General features: G+C 36.4%; 6 protein-coding genes across 9 annotated transcripts; 2 read left to right on the forward strand and 4 right to left on the reverse strand.

Moving 5' to 3' along the window:
- Positions 1-1372: 1372 nt before the first annotated feature.
- On the reverse strand, positions 1373-8872 carry LOC105679818 (cytosolic 10-formyltetrahydrofolate dehydrogenase). Of its 2 annotated transcripts, XM_012380089.2 has the most exons (8): positions 8308-8872; positions 7883-8042; positions 6878-7019; positions 6189-6423; positions 4434-5113; positions 3566-3980; positions 2694-3352; positions 1373-2585 (listed from the first exon to the last, which is right to left on the reverse strand). In XM_012380089.2, exons 3-8 carry the CDS (start codon positions 7011-7013, stop codon positions 2008-2010), a joined length of 2703 nt encoding a protein of 900 aa, XP_012235512.2. In that variant the 5' UTR covers positions 7014-7019; positions 7883-8042; positions 8308-8872; the 3' UTR covers positions 1373-2007. The 2 variants fall into 2 exon arrangements, with proteins under 2 accessions (XP_012235512.2, XP_012235513.2); XM_012380090.2 differs by lacking the exons at positions 7883-8042; positions 8308-8872 and adding an exon at positions 7160-7788.
- A 138-nt stretch (positions 8873-9010) lies between these two features.
- On the reverse strand, positions 9011-12072 carry beag (IC cytokine homolog beag). Its single transcript, XM_012380091.2, has 3 exons — positions 11893-12072; positions 11291-11797; positions 9011-11083 (listed from the first exon to the last, which is right to left on the reverse strand). The coding sequence occupies exons 2-3, from the start codon at positions 11777-11779 to the stop codon at positions 10007-10009; spliced, it is 1566 nt and encodes a 521-aa protein (XP_012235514.2). The 5' UTR covers positions 11780-11797; positions 11893-12072; the 3' UTR covers positions 9011-10006.
- A 126-nt stretch (positions 12073-12198) lies between these two features.
- LOC105679820 (N(4)-(Beta-N-acetylglucosaminyl)-L-asparaginase) lies at positions 12199-14395 on the reverse strand. The gene is made up of 6 exons (XM_012380092.2): positions 14147-14395; positions 13882-14040; positions 13642-13798; positions 13302-13527; positions 12901-13220; positions 12199-12705 (listed from the first exon to the last, which is right to left on the reverse strand). The coding sequence occupies exons 2-6, from the start codon at positions 14024-14026 to the stop codon at positions 12444-12446; spliced, it is 1110 nt and encodes a 369-aa protein (XP_012235515.2). The 5' UTR covers positions 14027-14040; positions 14147-14395; the 3' UTR covers positions 12199-12443.
- A 27-nt stretch (positions 14396-14422) lies between these two features.
- On the forward strand, positions 14423-16315 carry LOC105679821 (thioredoxin-related transmembrane protein 2 homolog). Of its 2 annotated transcripts, none has more exons than XM_012380094.2 (6): positions 14423-14559; positions 14712-14862; positions 14954-15134; positions 15220-15406; positions 15509-15704; positions 15836-16315. In XM_012380094.2, the coding sequence occupies exons 2-6, from the start codon at positions 14719-14721 to the stop codon at positions 15932-15934; spliced, it is 807 nt and encodes a 268-aa protein (XP_012235517.1). In that variant the 5' UTR covers positions 14423-14559; positions 14712-14718; the 3' UTR covers positions 15935-16315. The 2 variants fall into 2 exon arrangements, with proteins under 2 accessions (XP_012235517.1, XP_012235516.1); XM_012380093.2 differs by having other exon boundaries at positions 14444-14603.
- A 247-nt stretch (positions 16316-16562) lies between these two features.
- LOC105679901 (angio-associated migratory cell protein) lies at positions 16563-19300 on the forward strand. 2 transcript variants are annotated; one of them, XM_012380220.2, is made up of 8 exons: positions 16563-16720; positions 16846-17073; positions 17172-17437; positions 17529-17685; positions 17755-17966; positions 18238-18435; positions 18504-18682; positions 19079-19300. In XM_012380220.2, the coding sequence occupies exons 1-8, from the start codon at positions 16591-16593 to the stop codon at positions 19149-19151; spliced, it is 1443 nt and encodes a 480-aa protein (XP_012235643.2). In that variant the 5' UTR covers positions 16563-16590; the 3' UTR covers positions 19152-19300. The 2 variants fall into 2 exon arrangements, with proteins under 2 accessions (XP_012235643.2, XP_067217298.1); XM_067361197.1 differs by lacking the exon at positions 16563-16720 and adding an exon at positions 16762-16780.
- LOC105679902 (UPF0598 protein CG30010) lies at positions 19202-20612 on the reverse strand. Its single transcript, XM_012380221.2, has 5 exons — positions 20340-20612; positions 20082-20264; positions 19905-19953; positions 19616-19836; positions 19202-19530 (listed from the first exon to the last, which is right to left on the reverse strand). Exons 2-5 carry the CDS (start codon positions 20235-20237, stop codon positions 19279-19281), a joined length of 678 nt encoding a protein of 225 aa, XP_012235644.1. The 5' UTR covers positions 20238-20264; positions 20340-20612; the 3' UTR covers positions 19202-19278.
- Between the last annotated feature and the right edge of the window lie 125 nt (positions 20613-20737).

Genomic DNA, 20737 nt, shown 5'->3' on the forward strand with positions numbered 1-20737 from the left:
GATGCTGGCCAAGCACTTTTTCGCGTTTTACAAAATTCACGCTTCTATTAGGAGTTTTCAAAAATTTGCGAAAAATTCCAGCGTTCTCTATTAAATGTTCTTGAAGAAATGTGCTGAAAGGAATTGATAAATTTTTCGTAGAGTAAACTTTCAGGACAAAAGCGCAGACAGGCACCTCACGAATCGAAAGAGAAGAAAAACGACAAACAATAGGGAAAGAGTAGTTTATAGGAACAGTTGTTCGTCGACGGGTTGTTCACCTCTTACAGCAGGAGGCGGTCTTTCTTTAATTTTTCCCAGGTATAGGGGATCCCATACCTAATCCAACCTTTATCGAAATGTACCAAATGCTTCACACATGGCAAAGCAAAGACCAGAGCCGAAGAAGGGCCCCGGGGGCCCCGGGGCGGCTGAATTAGTTGGGGACCGTTAATTCGTAAGAGATCAAAATCATTGAAATCTCATTTAAAAATTCGTAAATTTAAAAAAGTTGAAAATACATATTTTAATATTATTACAACAAATATTTAAGATATATTTAATGATGCAAACTACAATGTTTGCGAAACTCTGGCATCCAAAATGCACATCGCGATCATCACCCGGAAACCAATGGCATATATTTAAGAAATATTTGATACATTTCCAAAACATGTATCAAATATACATATATAGATTTTTTAACAAAATTTTCTTTTTAATCAAGTTTTGTCTGTGAAGCCCTGATGGAAATATTTTGCTGAAAGTACTATGAAATCAATGAAAAATAAAATAAAAGTTTTTGAAAAATTACTGAATATATTTCAAAATATATCATAATTTTTCGTATGAAAATTTAATGTAATACTATGAAATATAAGGAAATTTAAAATATACTGCTGAAAAGTAATAAAAGAGTTTTGAAATATTAGACATTATGAAATTTACTGAATTAAACTGAAAACTGTTACTTTTTAATGAAAAATTGCTAAAATATTTATGAAATTAATTAATGGGGTCAATTGAGAGAAATTTCCAAATACATTTCAGCAAAATTTTGTTATATTTTCAGAAAAATATTTCCATCAGGGAGACCCACAATTTGTGCGCTGACCCTGCCGCTCACTAAAACGGACCCCACACCTTTACGATCTTTGGACTATTGGGATTATACATCATTTATATTCCTTTGAACAGTTTTCTAAAATCAGTAGCTCATACTGTTTATCTTTTATTATTAAATTCGTATAGATTTAAAAAATTGAAATCTATTCTGTTTTAATTTAATTATCTTCTGTTGTTCATTCATTTTCTTTCCGTTCGCATTTATTAGTTAAAAAAAAAAAGTTTATCTTATATTATAAAGTAACTAATTAGTAAAAAAAGGAGCAAGTCTATCAATCTGTTATTTATTGGAATTTTAACAAAATTCAGCTTATCATCTTTCTTACATTCCTAAAATTTATCTTAACTAAACATCTTAACTAAATATCTTAGATTTTTTCCTGCTGTATCCGATTTTATCTTCAAAATGTCATCGTTTGCAATCGGCCAGTCAGACAAAAAAAAGCAAACGAGAAACGCGCAGGGCCATGGTACAACGCGCGAGAGATGGGGCACACTTGTATGCCTCGTGATAAAAAAGCATGCAGCATCTGGAGCTTCGACAGAGAAGACTCTTCGAAAAAAAAGAAAAAAAAACTAACCCCCTTTCGTATGCCCTGCACGTGTGGGAGCGAGATCCACTAGTTCCTCTCTATTTAACTCTTCGTCACGCCGTCTCGATTTACTTTCCCACGAACGATTTTCTTTCAAATAATACCAACAGTATATACAAATAGAAATACCGAGAACGGAACCCTGTATTATTCCGGAATATTCAATAAAATTCTTAAAAGTGTTCGTTAAAAACTGTCGAAGAGAGCGATTTTCTTTTTATAATACCATAAAACGCAACGACACGTCATTGCACTTAAACACACTTCGCAGTATTGCGCACCGACTCGGAAGATAATTACTTGTAATCCATCAGTACTCGATGGTTACCGTCTTTGTCTTGAGGTATTCATTGAGCGCCTCTTGTCCCAAGTCCTTCCCGAATCCGGACATCTTGAAGCCGCCGAAGGGGGCCGCCACGTCCGTCTTGTTGTACGTATTGACGAACACGGTGCCCGCCTCGATTTTCTCCGCGAACCTGAGCGCCCTGCCGATGTCTTTGGTGAGGACTCCCGAGGCCAGACCGAACTCCGTGTTGTTCGCGCGGCTGATCATCTCGTCGACGTTCGTCGAGCTGAACTTGGAGATCACCATGATCGGGCCGAAGGATTCCTCCCTGGCGATGTACATGTCGTCCGTGACGTTCGTGAAGACGGTCGGCTCGAAGTACCAGCCGCGGCGATCCAGTCTTTTGCCGCCGTGAACCAGCGTGGCGCCTTCCTTCACTCCCGCCTCCACGAATTCCAGAAGCTTGTCCAGATGGGCCTTGTGATTCTGCGGACCGTGGGCTGTACTTCTGTTCAGCGGATCGCCGATGGAGATCTTCTTCACCTCGTCGACCACGCGTCTCACGAACTCGTCGTGAACGGTCTCCTCGACGAAGAGTCGTCCTAATGATGAATAAACGTTGAGGTAATCAAGGATCCATCAACGAGCAATAAACAAAATTCCAATTCTAATTCTAAATAATACATAAAAAGACGAAGAGGCGCGCATACCGGCAGCGATGCAGTTCTCGCCCTTGTTGAAGAATACACCGCCCATGCCGATTCTGACGGCCTGCTGCAGATCGGCGTCCTCGAAGATGACGAGAGGGCTCTTGCCGCCAAGCTCCAGCGACACCTTCTTCAGATTACTATCGGCGCAGCACCTCATGATGGTCTGGCCGATCTGCGTGGAGCCGGTGAAGCCCAGCTTCCTGATCAGCGGATGCCCCACAATAGCGTTGCCGACTTCGCTGCCGAATCCGCAGAGGATGTTGATGACACCCGGCGGGATTCCGGCGCGCGCGGACAGCTCGGCGAACTTGAGGGCCGTCAGCGGCGAGGCCTGAGCGGGTTTCATCACCACGGTGTTTCCGGCCGCCAAGCAGGCCGCCATCTTCCACGACAGCATCATCAGAGGATAATTCCAGGGAGTGACCAGGCCGCAGACGCCGATCGGTTCGCGCCGCGTGAACGTGAGATTCCGGTTTGGACGCGCGTGCGAAATCGGTATGGTCGAGCCCTGGATCTTGTCGCACCATCCGGCGAAGTAACGCCAGGTCTCGATGGACATACCTACGTGCGTCTTCAGGGCGAGCGTGTACACCGCCCCGGAATCGAGGCTCTCGAGAGTGGCCAGCTCCTCTTTGTGCTGCTCCATCAAGTCCGCTAATCTGGAACGAAGAGAAACGTTAATAAAGAACGAAAAAAAAACACAAAGAAATGAAGTCTTTAATAATCTTGTCGAGGATTAAAAGATATAAAAATTATACACTGAAATTTCATCAATTATTTTTCTCGCATTTAGAAAAAAATAGATCTCATGTTTGTAAAAAAAAAAAAATGTTTCAGTAAAATCAAATGTGAGAAATAGATTATTGCTTTACTTGAATAACAGCGCGCCACGCTCCCTGGCGCTAATTTTGCCCCATTCGCCCTCCTCAAAGGCCTTCTTGGCGGCCTTGACAGCGCGATTAACGTCTTCGGCGTTCGCGCTCTCCACCGAGCAGATAACGCTCTCATCGTGGGGATTTATCGTGTTGATGGCCCTACCGTGGCCGTTGACGAACTCGCCGTTGATGAAAAGCTGCCTGGGGAATCTCAGGGTCAAGTTGTTCGCCTGCACTTCCACTACGTCGTACTTGATCTCTTTCGCGGCTGTATTTCCTCGAGCTGTAAGGACGACCGTCGTGACGAATTCTCTAAAAACCGGCGCCATGAAAACATCGATGTTCTGTAAGCTGACGCCAAAGTTGTCCTTGACTTCCTCAACCATGCGTACCACGTCCATGCTGCTTGCGCCTGAAAGAGAAAAGTAAATATATTTTTATAATATTTTATACATTTTTTGATACTTGTATACTGAACACACACTTTGAAATGAAAAATAAATTCAATTATACGTAAAGTATAGAAGAAGTCAGATAAAAAATATAAAGTTTCAAACATTAAAAATATTAAGAAAAAGAAAAAATAATAAACTATTAATTAAATCATAACATCATAAATTAAATACATATTAATTCAACTTATATCTAAACGTAAAAATAGTGAAATAAAAAATATGAGTAGCAAGCATTTTGCATAATATATTGCCATATTCGCGAATGCTTAATTATTTTTACTTTAATGTAAGAAATTATAGAAATACGTAAAATATATTTTTTTATATGAAGTAAAACTTAACGATTAGAAATCTCTATATCCTAGTTTTCATATATAAATTCCGCGTGAGCTTTTGAAAAACCCATTTACCGGAAGCGAAGAAATCCGTGTCGTCGTCGATGTCAATTTTAAGTATATCCGTCCAGATTCGACGCAGCCCATCAGCAATACTCAGCTCCTCTTCCGTGAACTCCACGACTTGGCGATCATTCATCTGCCCGTATTTACCGGCATGAATGGTCTTGGTGCCGATCTTGATCCTCTCGACGTTAACGAAACGTCCATCCGCAGCCTCGATCAGCAGACCGCCCTGATGAACGATCCCCGTTCTTTTTTCGACATCGACCTCCCTCTCCCCTTCCGGCAGTTTGTCGCCGTTCCACAGGGACGATCCGAAGAGGCTCACCTCCTCGCCGTCCAACGTCGTCCAGGCGCCCGGTGTGCTGTCCAGACCGCGGATGAAATTGTGAATCTCCTTCGCCGGCTTATCCCAGTCGATCTTTTGTAGCTCCTTCTTGTTCAGCATGGCATCATAAGTCGCGCCCTGCGCGGGTTGCGGCTCCATGGGTGCAATTCCTTTCGCCACGAGGTCCACCGCCTCGCCCATGGCCTTGATACCCTCCGGATAGAGGAAGTTGTTGTACAAACTGTCCACTGTGTCGTTCGGCTCCACCTTGCAGGACCTCTGAAGAAGGACCGGCCCGGTGTCCAGGCCGTCATCCGCCCAGAAGATCGAGAATCCCGCGGTGTCATCCCCTTGAATCAGGGTCCTGAAAGGAGACAAATAAACTTTATTCGGTAATCGAATTTTGCCAATATTAAAATCAGTGTTCGAATTGTAGTATCGTTTATATTCGTGCAACACAGACGAAAGGAATTATTTTGGAAAAACTATGCTATTGAATTATTGGATTATTGCTAGAATTAAAAAATGATAAAATTTGTTATCTTTTAATATAAACTGATTCACATAATAATATATAATTTCTATAATATTTTAATAAGAACCTGACAGATGCGATTATCGTTAATTTTATCAAAAATTTGCAATTTTTGCTGATAAGAAAAAAATGCAAAATGATTATGCGGGACAACAAAATATATCGAAAATATGCGATACAATGATATCGTTTGATAGTTCAAAGTTATATATAAAGGCGATACAATACGCGAATACGCGGGTCATGGAAGGGTATCATAGTGAGCTCATTGGCTGCATATTTTATCGTTGTTATTATCGTTTTATTTTTAGCGAGAAAGTAGTTTTACTTTGCAATCGCGAGCGCGAAAACCGCGGCAAACCGGTTGTAACGTGCGTAAAGATGCCTAGTCGATATCGAGAAACGTTGTATCGTAGCTGACTGACCCGTGTGGCGATTAGCATTAGCTGATACGGCAAGCTCCAATTATGCAATAACTACTACGATAGAGTTATTTATTAAATTATGGATTAATTCAGAAATAGCAACAGTCTTACGATTATGGAAAGATAAAGTAAATTCTTTTAATTAAAATATTAAAACAAACTTAAGCTAATAGATACGAAGTGAATTACGATAAGAATGAAAGTAAGTCTCATCTATTCTTGTAAAAAACCTTGCAAGTTTTTCAATTAATAAATTAATTAATTGGAGAAAACTTACAGAGCCCTAATTTTCAGAGATTAAATAAATTTATCTTTAACTCGACAAACATATTAAAGTAAAAAAGATAATAAACAAATTGTTTTTCCAAGCAAAAAATTTTTTCCGAAGAATATTGGAGAAAATTTTCGATAAAAGAAAAATTATCGAGAAAAAAAAAAGTTATTGGAAATCGCGTTAACGTGCGTTGATAAGAACTAACCAGCTTATAGCACTCGCTCCTCTGTGTCTGGGCAGCAAAGACGGATGATAGCATATGGTACGATAACGCGGATGATTAATGACTTCCATAGGGATGTATTGGCTGCAGAATGGCAAAACATTGATATCTACTTCGATGCCTTTGTACAGCGTCAAAATTTCGGGCAAAGCCACTCCTTTGCTTCTCCAAGCCTTGATTTTGAACACCGGTGTGTCATCGGCCTTAGCGGTAGTTGCTGCAATTCAAGAGAAATGATGACGAATTTAGACATAAATTGGGAAATGTTTGAAAAACGAAAAAGATGTTTGTTCGCTGAAGAGTCATTATTCAAAAATTTTGTACTTTCTTTTATTTTCAAAAGCTTTTTCAGAAGTGAAAATTGTAGATAAAAATCAAACTTACAACTATACTTTTTTTAAATTATTTCTTGACTTTTGAGGTAGCTCTGGCTAAATATAAGCTATCGCACAAACTATTTCACTATCACAGGACACATGATAATATCACGAATAATATTTAATCAACGCTATTTCAAAATCAACAAACCACAAGATGATAAGTTTCTCGTATGCATTTTATATATTAGATTTATTATTATTAATAATATTTTTTGTAGATAATATTAAAGTTTCTCAACTAAGAACTGCAAAAATTTACAGTAGAATTAATTTTAGTATGCAATTTCATACCTAGAGCATCCTCGCGATTTCCTTTATCCGGAATCGTAAAAACTCCAGTGATCTGATGTCCCTTCTGTCGCAAAAGTTTGTAAACTTCCGCTGCAAAAGGACTTTGTCCAATGATAGCCACTTTAAGCTGCGCCATCGTCGACTGTAGATTGCGAAAAAAAAGGTCTTTATTAATTTATGTATAACTTATTGTGTATTATTACATTGAGATTTTAATTAAAAGAAATGTAGAAAATATCAGCTAAAGTACACTGCCAATTATTTTTGAAATATTGATAATACCTGAACCGTTTAATGTCAGAACCGTGTACTTCTAGTGTAATTTCCGGTATATAAAAAGGAACAAACTAAAAGTTCGAATAGAAGGTTGACTATTCAAATAAAAAATAATAATAGTTTGCTCGAGAGTCAGTCTCGATCGTGACTGATTTGTTCACAACAATAATAAAGTGTTCCGAAGCTGTGTAACTCGTGCGCATATCCCAATACATATAATATACAGGATCAACCGCACCACGTGGTAATGATGCATTCCTGAGATCATTTTGAGATAAAAATTTTAATATCAAAGCTACAATAGTTCTTAAATGAGAAGCATTTAAAGTTAATCAATCAAGTCTCCGAGGCACGGTTGTAGAAAAAAAAAGAACAGCTCCTGTGTTATCAATGTGCCATTACCGTGCGGTGCGCTTAATCCGGGACACCCTGTATATAAATGTATTTTCCCAAATAGATAAGAATTGTTCTAGAACTCTCTTCAAATTTACATATCATCTCTATACTTTATTTTTAATTTCTTTCTACTTTCGTGTAATGAAAAATATAAAGCTAATATGCAGATAGGATGCTGATAACGATTTTTTAGGGCGTATTCTTGAATTAATTAGAACTAAAACATTGCAGCAAAGGAAAGAAATGACAAACTCTCAATAGGCACTTTTGAGATCGAACGTTTCGTTCAGTTTATGAATGAAAAAATAAAATAATGTTGACTCATCTACATACCTATCTGTAGTTTGCCGTGTGCGTATTACTAGTAGCAGTTTTAAATAAGTTGCGAAGCTTATTTGCAAAAAAAATAGAGATTCCTGAAGCAAAAACTCCAATCACCATTACACATACGCATACACTACCACCGTCACCACACGCGCATAAAAGAGAAGGCCTGAAATATATTAATTAGTTAAAATACATAATTATTTATGTCACATCGTTAATTATAATATATATATTACACGTGGAATGCCACGCGGGGATCGATACAATCTCCGCGGTATTCGATGTGTTAAAGAAATTTTTAGTAGCTACTCATTAGCAATTAATTTATGTAAAATCTTATCTCTCAGACTTCTTCCTGACGTTCTTAATTATATTAATGTATTTTTTTTTTTTTTTTTTTTAATTGGATTGTACTCTGTTGTGCGACTTACGGTATCCAAGACGAGGCTGCGTCGTAAAATGAGATTCCTGAGTCCCAGCATCAGTTCCGCAGTGCGATCGGAGAATGTTCACGTCGCGCCTTCACTTCTCTCACTGAGCGTACTCGTGGTGAAACGCGTGCGTGCCGACGATCGGCTTCCTTTACGAAGCCGGGTAAAAGTGTTCACGTTTATATAACGTCGACGATATCTCGCGCGCGAGAGGGTCAAGTTCTAAACCGAACTCCATCAGGGACCTTTCGCTATCCTCGTTTATCTCCGGACATATCACGAGCGAGTACTCTTCTGATAATGAATAATGACTCTGTGATTTATATTTGCATGATTTGTCAAAATGTAAACGTAAATTTATAAAAATGCCTGCGATGTTAAATAATAATAAGATGAAAGTATCGTGAATATAGTGTTTATAATACATGTCATTGTTACAAATAACAGAGATAATGATACAATAACAGAGATATGATAGTGTTTAAAATAATCTGTCATTAAATGATAGAATTTAATACGTATTTAATATGTATTTAATGCGAATTTCGAAATAAAAAGCAAAAGACCAAGGAAAGTAGCTGAACGTGCAAATCAAAATCAATAGTAATCAATTATAATGTTAGTTAATAAAATTAATCAACAACGTGACTTGACTTAATGAGCAATAATGTGATCTTAATAAATATTTGATTAATGAAACATATTTATAATTTCTTTTCTTCATTTCAATTTTATTAATAAACTTTCTCTGCTAAACACTAAGATCATTATGTCTTAAAATATTTACGTTTTATGTAATATCGGGATATCTTTCGCGGAAAATTTACTTTTCGTGACGCCGATGACTTGTTAATCCACAAATTGCGGATTCCAACCGACTCGATCCAGTTCGGAGAAAAGATCCCCCGGTCGTAAATAGGTAAAAGGTCTCACTGATAAAACCTGCTATTTATATTAACAGTTCCGAACCGCCTCGAATCGGTTTCGGGTCACTCCTCGCGCTGGAGAGGTGACGATTCTTATCGCAGGATCACGCGGGCATAAAATGCAAACTCAGCATTGTCAGATTTACGCATTTGTGATGCTGCACAAACCATCGATTATTGCGCTGTAATCTTGTTACATCATTCGTCTAACGAAATCTTCCAACTCGGAAGAGCGGAATAAAGTTTCACGAAGAAATGCTCCTTGACATCACGCTTTAGACAAAAGCATCTCTTTTTGAATGAATTTTTTCTTTGCCGGTTCCTTAATTAAGGTGCAACATTCATGAAAGGTAAATTTCTAGAATCAAAATAAAATAATGCACGCGAATTATTATACAAGCAATATATATTGAATATATTGTATTTGTGATATCGGTTATGTTTTTTTAAGAAAAAATATTTCAAAAAACTAATTGTATTAGATTAATATTATCTTTTTACGTCTATAATACAACATGTACAACTTATTCGATATAACTTCAGCTAATTTGCTTTGTTTGCTCTAAGAATTTACTGAAAGATTTAATGTGATAAAAGTTTATCTATCATAGGAAAAAATGTATCAGTTTGTCGCTTCTGACGAGGAGCGATTTTCCCTTGAACGTTATAGAAGATAGTTAAAAGTATACTTATCGCACATCCTTCAAGTTCTTTCATCCGCAAAGTACAGTCGAAAAGATCGGCACGTGAATCGACAGTAGCAAGTCGGCAGTTCAATATCGCGGCACTTTAAATTCGGACGCGCCGTCGATCGCCGTCGTCGGTTTCCTCTTATTCATGATGTTCTGGATCTTCTGCCACTCGCGGTCGAGCTCCGCCTTCTCATTCTTCTCTTTGTTGTACTTCCTGGTGCGCCTGCCGTCGGCCATTTTCACGCCGTACTGGAATGCCGCCTTCGGCAGCGCCTCCTTGTTGTTCATGTACTCGCTGTACTCCTCGGGCGTGTCGAAGTCCCAGCGGCCAATCGGACCCTTCTTGTTGCCCAGATCCATCTTCGTGTAATCCACTTCGTCGTCCGAGTCGTCAATAGCGTCCTGCATCTCGTCCAGGCCCGGATAACACTCGGCGTAGCCTTCCGGCTCGGCCGCCAGTTTGTTCAGCAGGGCACCCTTCTTCGGCACGCTGCTATCCGCTACGACGGTCGCGCTCGGTTGCAGCACGTTCGGCAATTGTGGCGCGTTCGCCTTGTCGTCGGTATCCAAATTCGTCTCGGGCTTGTCAAAGTACGAGCCCTTCTTCTTCTCGCGCGAATGCCCGTCCTTCTTGCTCGCCACTGCCGGCATGTAATCGCCGATGTCGCCGTAGATACTGTCATCGGCGACCGGCGGCCGCGGCTGTATGTCTATATCGTTCCCCTCGTCGCCGCGCGCGCGCCCGTCTTTCAGCTTCTTGCCTTTCTTACTGTGTCGGCTACCTTGGCGCAGATATGACAGAATTTGCGCTAGCTTGTTGATCACTATATCGTTGGTCGTGAGAGTCGGCGTGTTATCAATCGTCGGCACATCCGCCTTGCTCCTAATCAACGTCGTCGGTATATCCACGTCGGCGTTCTCGTCGTCCAGCTCGATTACGTACGCCATGCGACCCGGTGTGAACAGCTCGTTCCTCTCGATCTGCTTCGACTTCATGATCATGACAGTTTTGTATAAGCTCCGGCCCATTTTCGTCTTGAACTGCATCTCGTCGTCTTTCTTCTCTGGTTCCGGCTTCTTTATCTTCTCCTTCGGTTTTACCAACTTCTCCATTTCCTGCTCTTGCTCGTGTTCTTTCGCCTCAATCTCGCTGCGTACCTATAGCAATGCATTTATATAAATATAATATAATAGTTAAATAAAATAATTCATTAAAATACAGAAAAATATCCATAGTTTGTATCTAAATTATAAATTATTTTATTTGAGAAAAGTGATATACATTATTTCAAAATATCTACTGTGACAAAAAGCTCTGTTTTTCTTAAACTTGTGAAGAGTCTTAATAAATAGAAGATATTGCACCTTTTGTAGCAAAGCATAGTCCAAGCCTTTGACCAAGTGAGTATGCTCCATGTCACCACCCAAGAATTTCGACTGCTGGATCATCTGCCTCCTACGCTCAGCAGCATCCATACCAGACTTTAGATCCGGCGCAACAGCTCTGTAAGCACTGGCACTGTTCATGGGATCTTCTGCCTGATAATCCTGATTGGTGCCATCCCTACGCTCCCTTGCACGGTCTCTGTATTTTTCAGCAAGCTCTGCCATCTTATCCTCCTCCTGCTTTTTCAGCTTTGCGTAGAAGCTCTTCTTCTTTCTTCGCAACTCCGCCCGACTACCCCCGCTAACCTGAGGAGTCTGGGCGGTCTTTGCACTGGCATCTCTCGCTGTACCTGGTACAGATGCTGGGGTGGCTGAGGGCACTGACGCTCTCGGAGTCATCAGGAGTTTTCGGAAGTCATCGTTCGTCAGACGAACTGACATACCTACTTCTTCCTCCGTTTCTGGCATTTTGATCAACTGTCTTTCCTAATCAAACAATTAAGTTAGGTTAGGTTATAATCAACACTATCTTGGAGAAATGTACAACGATAGAAATATTAAGCTTTTTACGAAATACTTACCTTTCTAGTAGTAAAAAAAACTGCGAGATATAAAGTAGAAATCTCAGTTATGTATTAAAAATGTCGATCAAAAGTGTATTTATTTGTAAAATCACATCACTCAACGAGACTACGAGTGTAAAGTATAATCAACAACAGCTGATCTAAACGCCATATTAACTCATGTTACTAGCATATGATAAAATAGGTACATCTCAATTGATAAACCTAGATCTCTACTATTTTACAATTTGAAAAATGATAAATTATATTTAATTTTATAGAAAATAAAAAATTATGTTTAGAATGTAATTTGAAAAAATTAGATATTTTTGTTTTATTTTTATTTCCATAAAATGTTTAAAGTATCATAAAACAAATTAGATTCTGTTTTATACACATTACATAAAACTCGTAATATTTCAAAAACGTGCACTGAACTTATATAGTTTTGTTCTATATAAGTCAGGGATTTGCACAAATTTTAGTATACTATTTATATATAAATTTACCTTATTGGAAAAATATATATATTATATTATTTTCTTAAAATTTGATCAAACAAATGCATATTAGCAAGAATCATCACTCTTGTTGCACAGCTTATTGTAATTGCTACATTCAACTGAAAGTAACTTAGGTCCCAAGACAGGATTCGCAACATAATATGGAAACTTTGCCAATCCATTACACGCTGCTCCATATTCTCCTTTTTTGTTCAATGCGATTACTGCGCCGAAGAAATGAGGATAATGCTGGGCAATCCTGCCAATCGCTTTTTTAGCAGCTGCACTCGGTGTTGCCCCGTTGCGCATTTCTTCCACTGCTAAGAAGCTGCAAAAGTACATAAATTAATTTTAACGGGCAATTAAAACCGTTTTTTAGTGTATAAAAAATATATAAAATCGTAGGAGAACAAATAAAAAAGTTTTAAATTAAAATAGAATTTATATAAATTTAAATTTTGGTATAGCGCCAAAAACTGCTAAATGTATATAAACTGCTAACTATACATTATGCCTTGAGTACCTCGGCAGAAATCGCATCATAATATCTCCGTCACCGGTACCGGCTGCCGCACCAACGTCTTGATCGGCATATGCGCCGGCTCCCGCAATAGGAGAATCCCCGATGCGACCAGGTATCTTGTGTTTGGCGCCGTTCGTTGAAGCACCGGCCGCAGTACGCCCTTGCGAGTCTATCGCCAGTACACCGATCGTATCGTGGTTTTCCTCGCTTCCGTTTAACACGTAATTATTATCAATATCTTCAGTATTGCTTAAACCAGTTTGTTGAGTTAACTGTGGGCTATATGGCCCGCAGGTAGCCGTTGGATCTGGTACAACATTCTAAAAATATCCATAATGTATCAATAACATATTAATTAAATAATTGTAAGAAGAGATCAACTGTACTTTTGACATATATACCTTCCAAAAATTGGGTTGACAGTTATTTGCCTTCCATTCAGTCCACATTTGCTTAGATTCATTCGTTTGCAGAGATTCTTTCTGAAATTTCATTTTTACAGCAAAATCTGTAGCTAAATCTCCACCCAGTAAGGAATGTTTTGTGTTCTCTAGCACCTTGCGAGCAACTGAAATAGCACTTTTTACATTTCGCAGACCACCTACTCCGCCTACGTCCATTGCCACTCTGTTAAAGAAATATATTCCTTGAATTATTAAGAATTACATTAATTATAAGTGAATATAAATATCAATATTAAAATACTTCAATAGAATAAAAAATAGTCATTATGTTTGTTACCCATCCATAATCAAAGCATCTAATGTAGTTTCTCCGGATTCATCAGGACTGCCACCAAATCCCACTGTCCTTCTGCATTGCTGTTCTTCGCACACAACACATCCTTTTTCTACTGCATCCAAAGCACTCACCTTTTTATTATATATTGCATCCCATGCTTCAATAATAATAGATAATATTTTTAAATTGCTAAAATGTTTGAGAGATATTAAATATATTTTAAGTGACAAATTGACATACCTATCTCTGTTGCAGATTCATAATTCCACGTAATCACTATTATAGGAATGGTATTGTTGGAAGCATCAAAATTTTGCTTGTCAAATGCATTGACAAAAAAGCAAGCTTCAAAAAGCAGCACAATTCTTGTAAAATGAGAGAACATCCTGCTTGCAGCCTCTGAAAAGACAAAGATCTTAAAGGACTGAGATCTAAAACGGTAAATGAACCTTGTACGAAAAAAATTTTAGAGAAAATATGTCTGATAAGATTAGAATGTAATTACTTTAGTATAGGAATGTTAATTATCTTGCTGTAACAACTCGCTGTTATCAAATGGCAAATAATTTCTCAAGTTTATCTTAAAAATTGCCATTGTCCTAAGATATTTAAAAGTTACAAACTCATGTTGATAAACTGTAAAATCTTCCACAACAAGTACATTGAACTAGCGAGGCCAGATTTGAAATGAGAGAACTTTCTATGTCGAGAGAGAAAGAGTGTAGGGGGTGATGCTTATTCTGTTTATCTTAAGTGATTTCCGGTACCCCCTCCATTTATGCTGCTTGCTGCTTGCGTCACAAATAGCCACACTAGCGCCAAGTGGACTGTTTGAGAATACGTTCCAAACTACTCCAAACTGATCCAAACACTGTGAAGCACCAGCGAAGCATTTGTAGCACCAAGGCCGCACCTCATGTATGCGAGATAGTAATCATTTGCAGGAATTATAAAAGAACTAAGTAATATTCCACGATAAAGCACACATTAACATTGTGGGATAATATTTCATAACATTAATTGAACCTACATGTCAGAAAAGTAACCTGCAAATTTAACTGTTCTGACAGTACAAGAATGTCTTTTAAAAAGGATCTGATATTACTTGTGAAGCCTTACTACTTGATAAACATCCTTCTCAGTATCTCTTACATCTTTTCAAAGCGCATTCCTATCGTATGTAATTATATATTTGCTCAAAATGATTGTGAGCTCAATGGGGTAAGTAATACCTGAAAATGCAAATGTATAATTTTTTGACAGTATAACTTCTTTATAATGTTAATTAATCATAAAAATTTGAATCTTTTAGAGGGAGACAGAAATTCTGTTTTTTCTCATGATTGTCATCATGATAAGAACTAGAAAGACTGGCAGTGTAACCATGATAAATTATTTGACCTCTAGTTTTGTATATACAAAAATAGCAAACTTGATTCTGTGGTTTTACGCGGATGTGCGGATGGGCATTCTGTTTGCCTTAATTTTTATATGTAAGAGAATACACAAAATTATCTTGTAAATTATAATTTATTGCGTTATATACAACATAACATGTTTTTGTGTATGCATATGCAGTATGTGGATTGATATTGCCAGAACCAACATATCAAGGACCTGAAAATATAATTTATTTACGTGGAGCTAATGGATTGCAAGAGGAATTACAACGTGACACTAGAGTAGTCTGGTTGGTGGCATTCTATACTGCATGGAATCCAGCCTGTGTAACTTTTGCACCGATATTCTCTGAGCTTTCTGCAAAGTAAGTATGTAGTGTTCAACTGTTCTATCTTTTTACAGAAAAATATGTTCTTTTATTACATAGAGTACATACAATGAATTATTACATAGAGAATTATTATAGGTATGCATTAGAGAGCTTTAAATTTGGTAAAGTGGATGTTGGAAGATATCCGGATGCAGCGGCAAAGTATCATGTCAGTGATGCTAGTACAAGCAAGCAGTTGCCAACATTAATACTCTTTAAAAATGGAAAAGAAGTTGAGCGACGTCCGTATGCGGATCACAAAGGAAAGCTCGTTAAATTTCTTTTTTCGCTAGTACGTATTCTATTCAAACTCAACACTGAAATTCTTATGTATATATATATATATATATATATATATATATATATAAAACTCTGTCTTTTCTACTTATTTTTATATTAATTACACTTGTCTCAATTTTTCAGGATAATGTAGAGGCTGCATTTGATCTCAATAATATTTATGATGATTGCAAAAAGAATCCTCTCAAGAGAAAGGAGAAAAAGTCCTTGAAGGCAGAATAATAAAGTGACAATTAGATGTTTAATGACGAAAAGAACATAAATTGCAGTTCACAGTTCAGAGCGAATTTAGACGGCTTCTACCACCTAGTGCGTTCTCTTGATTGAGTTTCAACACTGAACTAAAAATGCGAGAATTTATAAATATTATGTTCGTGTGTTGTAATATATTCTATATACACATATATATATATATATGCGATAGTGTTCTCATATTATCAAATCTTATTTATTTTATTCAAACATTTATGCATCACACATTATCAGAGATTGTTGCATGCGTATGTAGTATGTATGAATGTGCCATATGTAATAATATAAGATCGAAATGTACAAAAAGCTTGATATTACGATTAGCAATATTAAATAGCGTTTTCTTTTGAAGTTGTGAGTCTATAACAGAGACCTTAGAAATAAAAGCCTGATGTTGCAAGTTTGATAGATTTGTACAAAAAAGATTTATTGTTGATTCAACTATTTGCTGAATTTTAGCAAATTTTAATGGTCAGAAGACGCCTAATCGCGTTCTTCAATTTTTACAAGCCTGCGAAGAAAAGAGACAAAATAATCCAAATGCTCTCTTCGTCATTCCGCACTCGAGGAATCCATAGTCACTCTAGAGGAAATAGCGCACATATTTGAAAACCACAAATATATGTATGTTTTACGCCAATGTCGCCAAATGGTGTGGAGCCCAGAATATTCACGTTGGCGACATTGTTCCACGCTTTAATCAACCTAACCTTATTGATACTTTGTTTGCAATCAAAAGAGGAGCACGTGTTCGCAGTAATATTTTTTGTTTATTACTTTTGTTTATTAGTAGAGACTATTATCTGTTTCAACATGGTTAATATTAATTTTAGTATAATTAATTAATGCTAGTGATTAATTATAACTTTCCAATATGTTAGATATGATTCCACCACCTCCACCTGAGATGAATCCCATCTTGGATGAAGAAATGATCTTAGGAGAAGAAGATGTAGACGAGATTATTGATATGGGAGATATCGAGAAAGTGGATTCATCATCAGAAGATGAAAGTGGCACATTTTCTGGTCATGACATTTTGGAGAATGATTTGCCAAGAGATGATGCAATGCGTGTTTATTGTCCTTATAAACCTGAGGAAGATATCAGTATATATTTGCTATCAATTTAACTTCTGAATAAAACATATTAAATGATATTACTCTTTGCAATGCTTACGTGATAATGATATATAAATTAATTTCAGAACATTCAATATTTTCATGTTCGTTGAGTAAGAACGGTGAACTGGCAGTAATTGGAGATGAGAATGACAGGGCTTATGTTTTTAACATCATTACGGGTGAGATAATTATAGATTGTGGTTTGGATCACAAGGATAGCGTTATATTCACTGAATTTAATTATAATGATAAGTACGTTGCTACTGCTGACATGAGTGGCGTGATTCAATTGTGGCAGATAAGCAACAAAAGTTGTATCTGGTCTACCAACTTATATGATGACATCACGGTGAGCAATTTTACTTAATAAGAAGTTTATGTTTTTTACATATATCCAACTGTGGGGTAGTTTATAATTAATTTTTTGTTTTATGTTTTAGTGGGTTAAGTGGCATCATTCTGCTAATGTCTTGCTAGTAAGCGTAGCATCAGGAGAGATTCACATTTTGAAAATAGGTAATATTGAAGCTCACAAAATCATCCCACGAGGATACGGGAATGGTGATGTGCCATTCGCTGGTGTAATTCTTGCAGATGGTATGAAATAAATTTATTCTTAAAATTTCTCTTAAAAGAAAAACATTACATATAAACTAAATCTTACAGGAAAACGTGCTGCACTAGGATATCGTAATGGCACAATTTGTGTAATAGATTTAAAGGTGAATAAAGTATTGTCTACTACACCTGGTGATCCAACAGGATTACATGGGCATTCGGATACTATCATTGCTCTTGACTGTCACACGGATGATAATTTGTTGATTTCAATATCGCAAGGCGGCAAGACTATGCTAAGCACAGCGCATAATGGAAAGGTAAGTAAAATTTTTATAAATTTGTTTGGCAATACAATATAGAAAAAAAAATGATATACTTGTTTCATATTGCTAATGTATATCGCCTGTGTAGATAGATTTTTAACAAAGTTATTGAATAAACATTTCATATTTTTTCTTTAATGATTTAAATAGTAAGTTAAATAGTAATAATAGACTATTCTTCAAATATTTTATCGATTTTATTAATTGAAATAAATTTACTAATATACTATTTACTAAAATTTTAATATACTTAAATACTTTTCAGATTATTTCTATACTTCAAGATTTGAATTCTAACAAAACGGAGATTAGTGAAGCGGGTGATTCAGATAGCGAACGTAGGTTTAGCCTAGAAGCCGCGGCTTTTTGTAAAGATCCCACTTTTCCTGTGGCTGCAACTGGAATAATCGATTACGAAGATTCCGATAAGGGTAGAATTTACATATGGGATGTTTCTAGACAAGTAATATTCTTTATATCTCTATACGTTTTCCTTTTTATGAAATAATTCTAAGTCGAAATTTTTGGTAGGTTCTTAGGCACGAAATAAAACAAGAAGCAGGTGTTACAAGATTGGTTTGGACCAACACATCGATATTTTTTACTGGAGGATTAGATGGCATATTAAGATGTTTTGATGCAAAAGCAGGTTGCCATCTTAGATCATTTTTAGGCCACACGAATACTATACTCGATTTACATATTTCTTGGTGAGTCATTAGCAATCAATATTTTGTATTGATTAATTACAGAAGAAAACAATTTATGAAACGCTTCCTTTTGTAAAGAACATTTTTAACAAAAAATCTGAAGTAAATATTCATGCATCAGCTTCTATTGTATTTGTGTTAAACAATCAAAATTAGCAATACTTTTTCTTGAAGTTGAATAGTTATAAAATTATCAAGACCTGAAAAAAATAATTGAGTCATAATTTAAATTGGCGATATTCATTTATAAATAGCATATTAATGACCAGAATAATTTACGGTTCTCAATAATCTCATGCTACATATTCAATCAAAATTATTTAAATGCCTTAAAAGTTTGATTCCAAAAATTATTTTATGTTTGCAATATACTAATGTTTGATACATATTTTCCAGCGAAGGAAAAAAAGTAGTGACGAGTTCTGACGATGGTACTGCCAGAATCTTCGATATTTCGTCCTTATATTAATATAATGCTATTAATATAATAGATGTAAGATATGTGTATAAATGCACATGTAAATATCAATATGGAAATTGTTTTATTATGTACATATAAAATACGCTTCTTTATGAAGGGATCTTTATGAACACAATCATAAAATTTTTGTGTAACAACTTCTTGGTAGTTTGTTTTTGTACCAATCCGTTTCAAGCTTGTATCGCTTGCATCTCCACTTAAAATGCGTTGGTGCATTTTCCTCGCCGTTTTCGAAGTCGAAGAAAGTGCTGAATTCTATAGCCAGATTGGATCTCACCAAGCCGATTCCCCCTGCCTTTTCAGGTGCAGGATGATAGACTCTTCCTGTGTTAATATTCATAAATAATTTTTCTGGCTCAAATGGCACCTATAAAAAATTTCATACTATTTAAAATTTTCGAACATCTGGATTATTTGATTTTATTATCCTGTGATTAATTTTGTGAAATTACCATCAACAAATCATCTGCATGTGCATAACTGAACCAATCTTTCTCTGTACTAGTTTCTGCATTATGTCTCTGAATCACTTTTGTAAACACTAACGGCAGGTCGTCGCATCTTATATAATTTCTCTCTACACCACAAATCGACAAGAATGGAAAATCATCCATGTAACGGCCAGTGGTATTTTTCTTTAAGTGTTTAAAGAAGAATGCCAAGAACTTTTTATCTGAAACAGCACAAATAATATAAATAATAATGCTTTTCTAATTTCTTAATCAAAATATTATTTTATACCTTTAAAGCATGAAGTAAAGTTTCTTATGCGAACATCATCCAGGAACAACTGTAAAAAAATCACATACAAATATATAGTAAAATTATATTAACTGCTTATGCAGTTGTACGTAGTCAATTCAAAATGTAATTCAATATCTTCATGGCGCATTAAATGTACAGTAAAATGAAAAATACCATGCCTTGATGATCGATGTAATAAAAGTACTCTCGCACACGAGGCTGAGGAGATTGGCCTTGAATATATGTTACATAGTTTCTCCTGAGAGTTTTGTGCAAATGACACTTTTGGCTTGCTATAAAGCCAAAACGTATACCAAATATTGATGTCATATTAACAAGTATGAATTTAACAATAACCTAAAAAGAATTATATATAAAGATAATTAATTATAACAAATTATTTTATACCAGGTCTTATAAATTATTACTTACAATTTATATCACAGCTCAATATTTTGCTATATTGGGTAACTGTCAACTACACGTCAATCATATTCTTTGACTTATAATAATATACCCTTCAAACATTTTTCTTTAATGTTGATTTTTTAAAAATATTACTAGTTGACGTCGTGTTTTTGTTGATCGTATAAATTATAATCTTCATTTCATTTTATTTTATCCTTTGCGAAACAGCAAGGTCGCTAGTTAATCGGAAACTTTGAGACGGAGACAGATGTACCCGTCCAGTATATAGCTATCTCTTTTCCAGATTGCTAAAAATTTCTTGTCATGCTATTTCCTTCAATCTATAATAACAATTTCATTCTTATCCGCTATCAATAACGCAACTGCTGCCATCTTTTGAGAAAATCTTGCAAACATCTCAT

This window comes from Linepithema humile, chromosome 1, assembly GCF_040581485.1.
Source record: "Linepithema humile isolate Giens D197 chromosome 1, Lhum_UNIL_v1.0, whole genome shotgun sequence".
NCBI classification, from domain to species: domain Eukaryota; kingdom Metazoa; phylum Arthropoda; class Insecta; order Hymenoptera; family Formicidae; genus Linepithema; species Linepithema humile.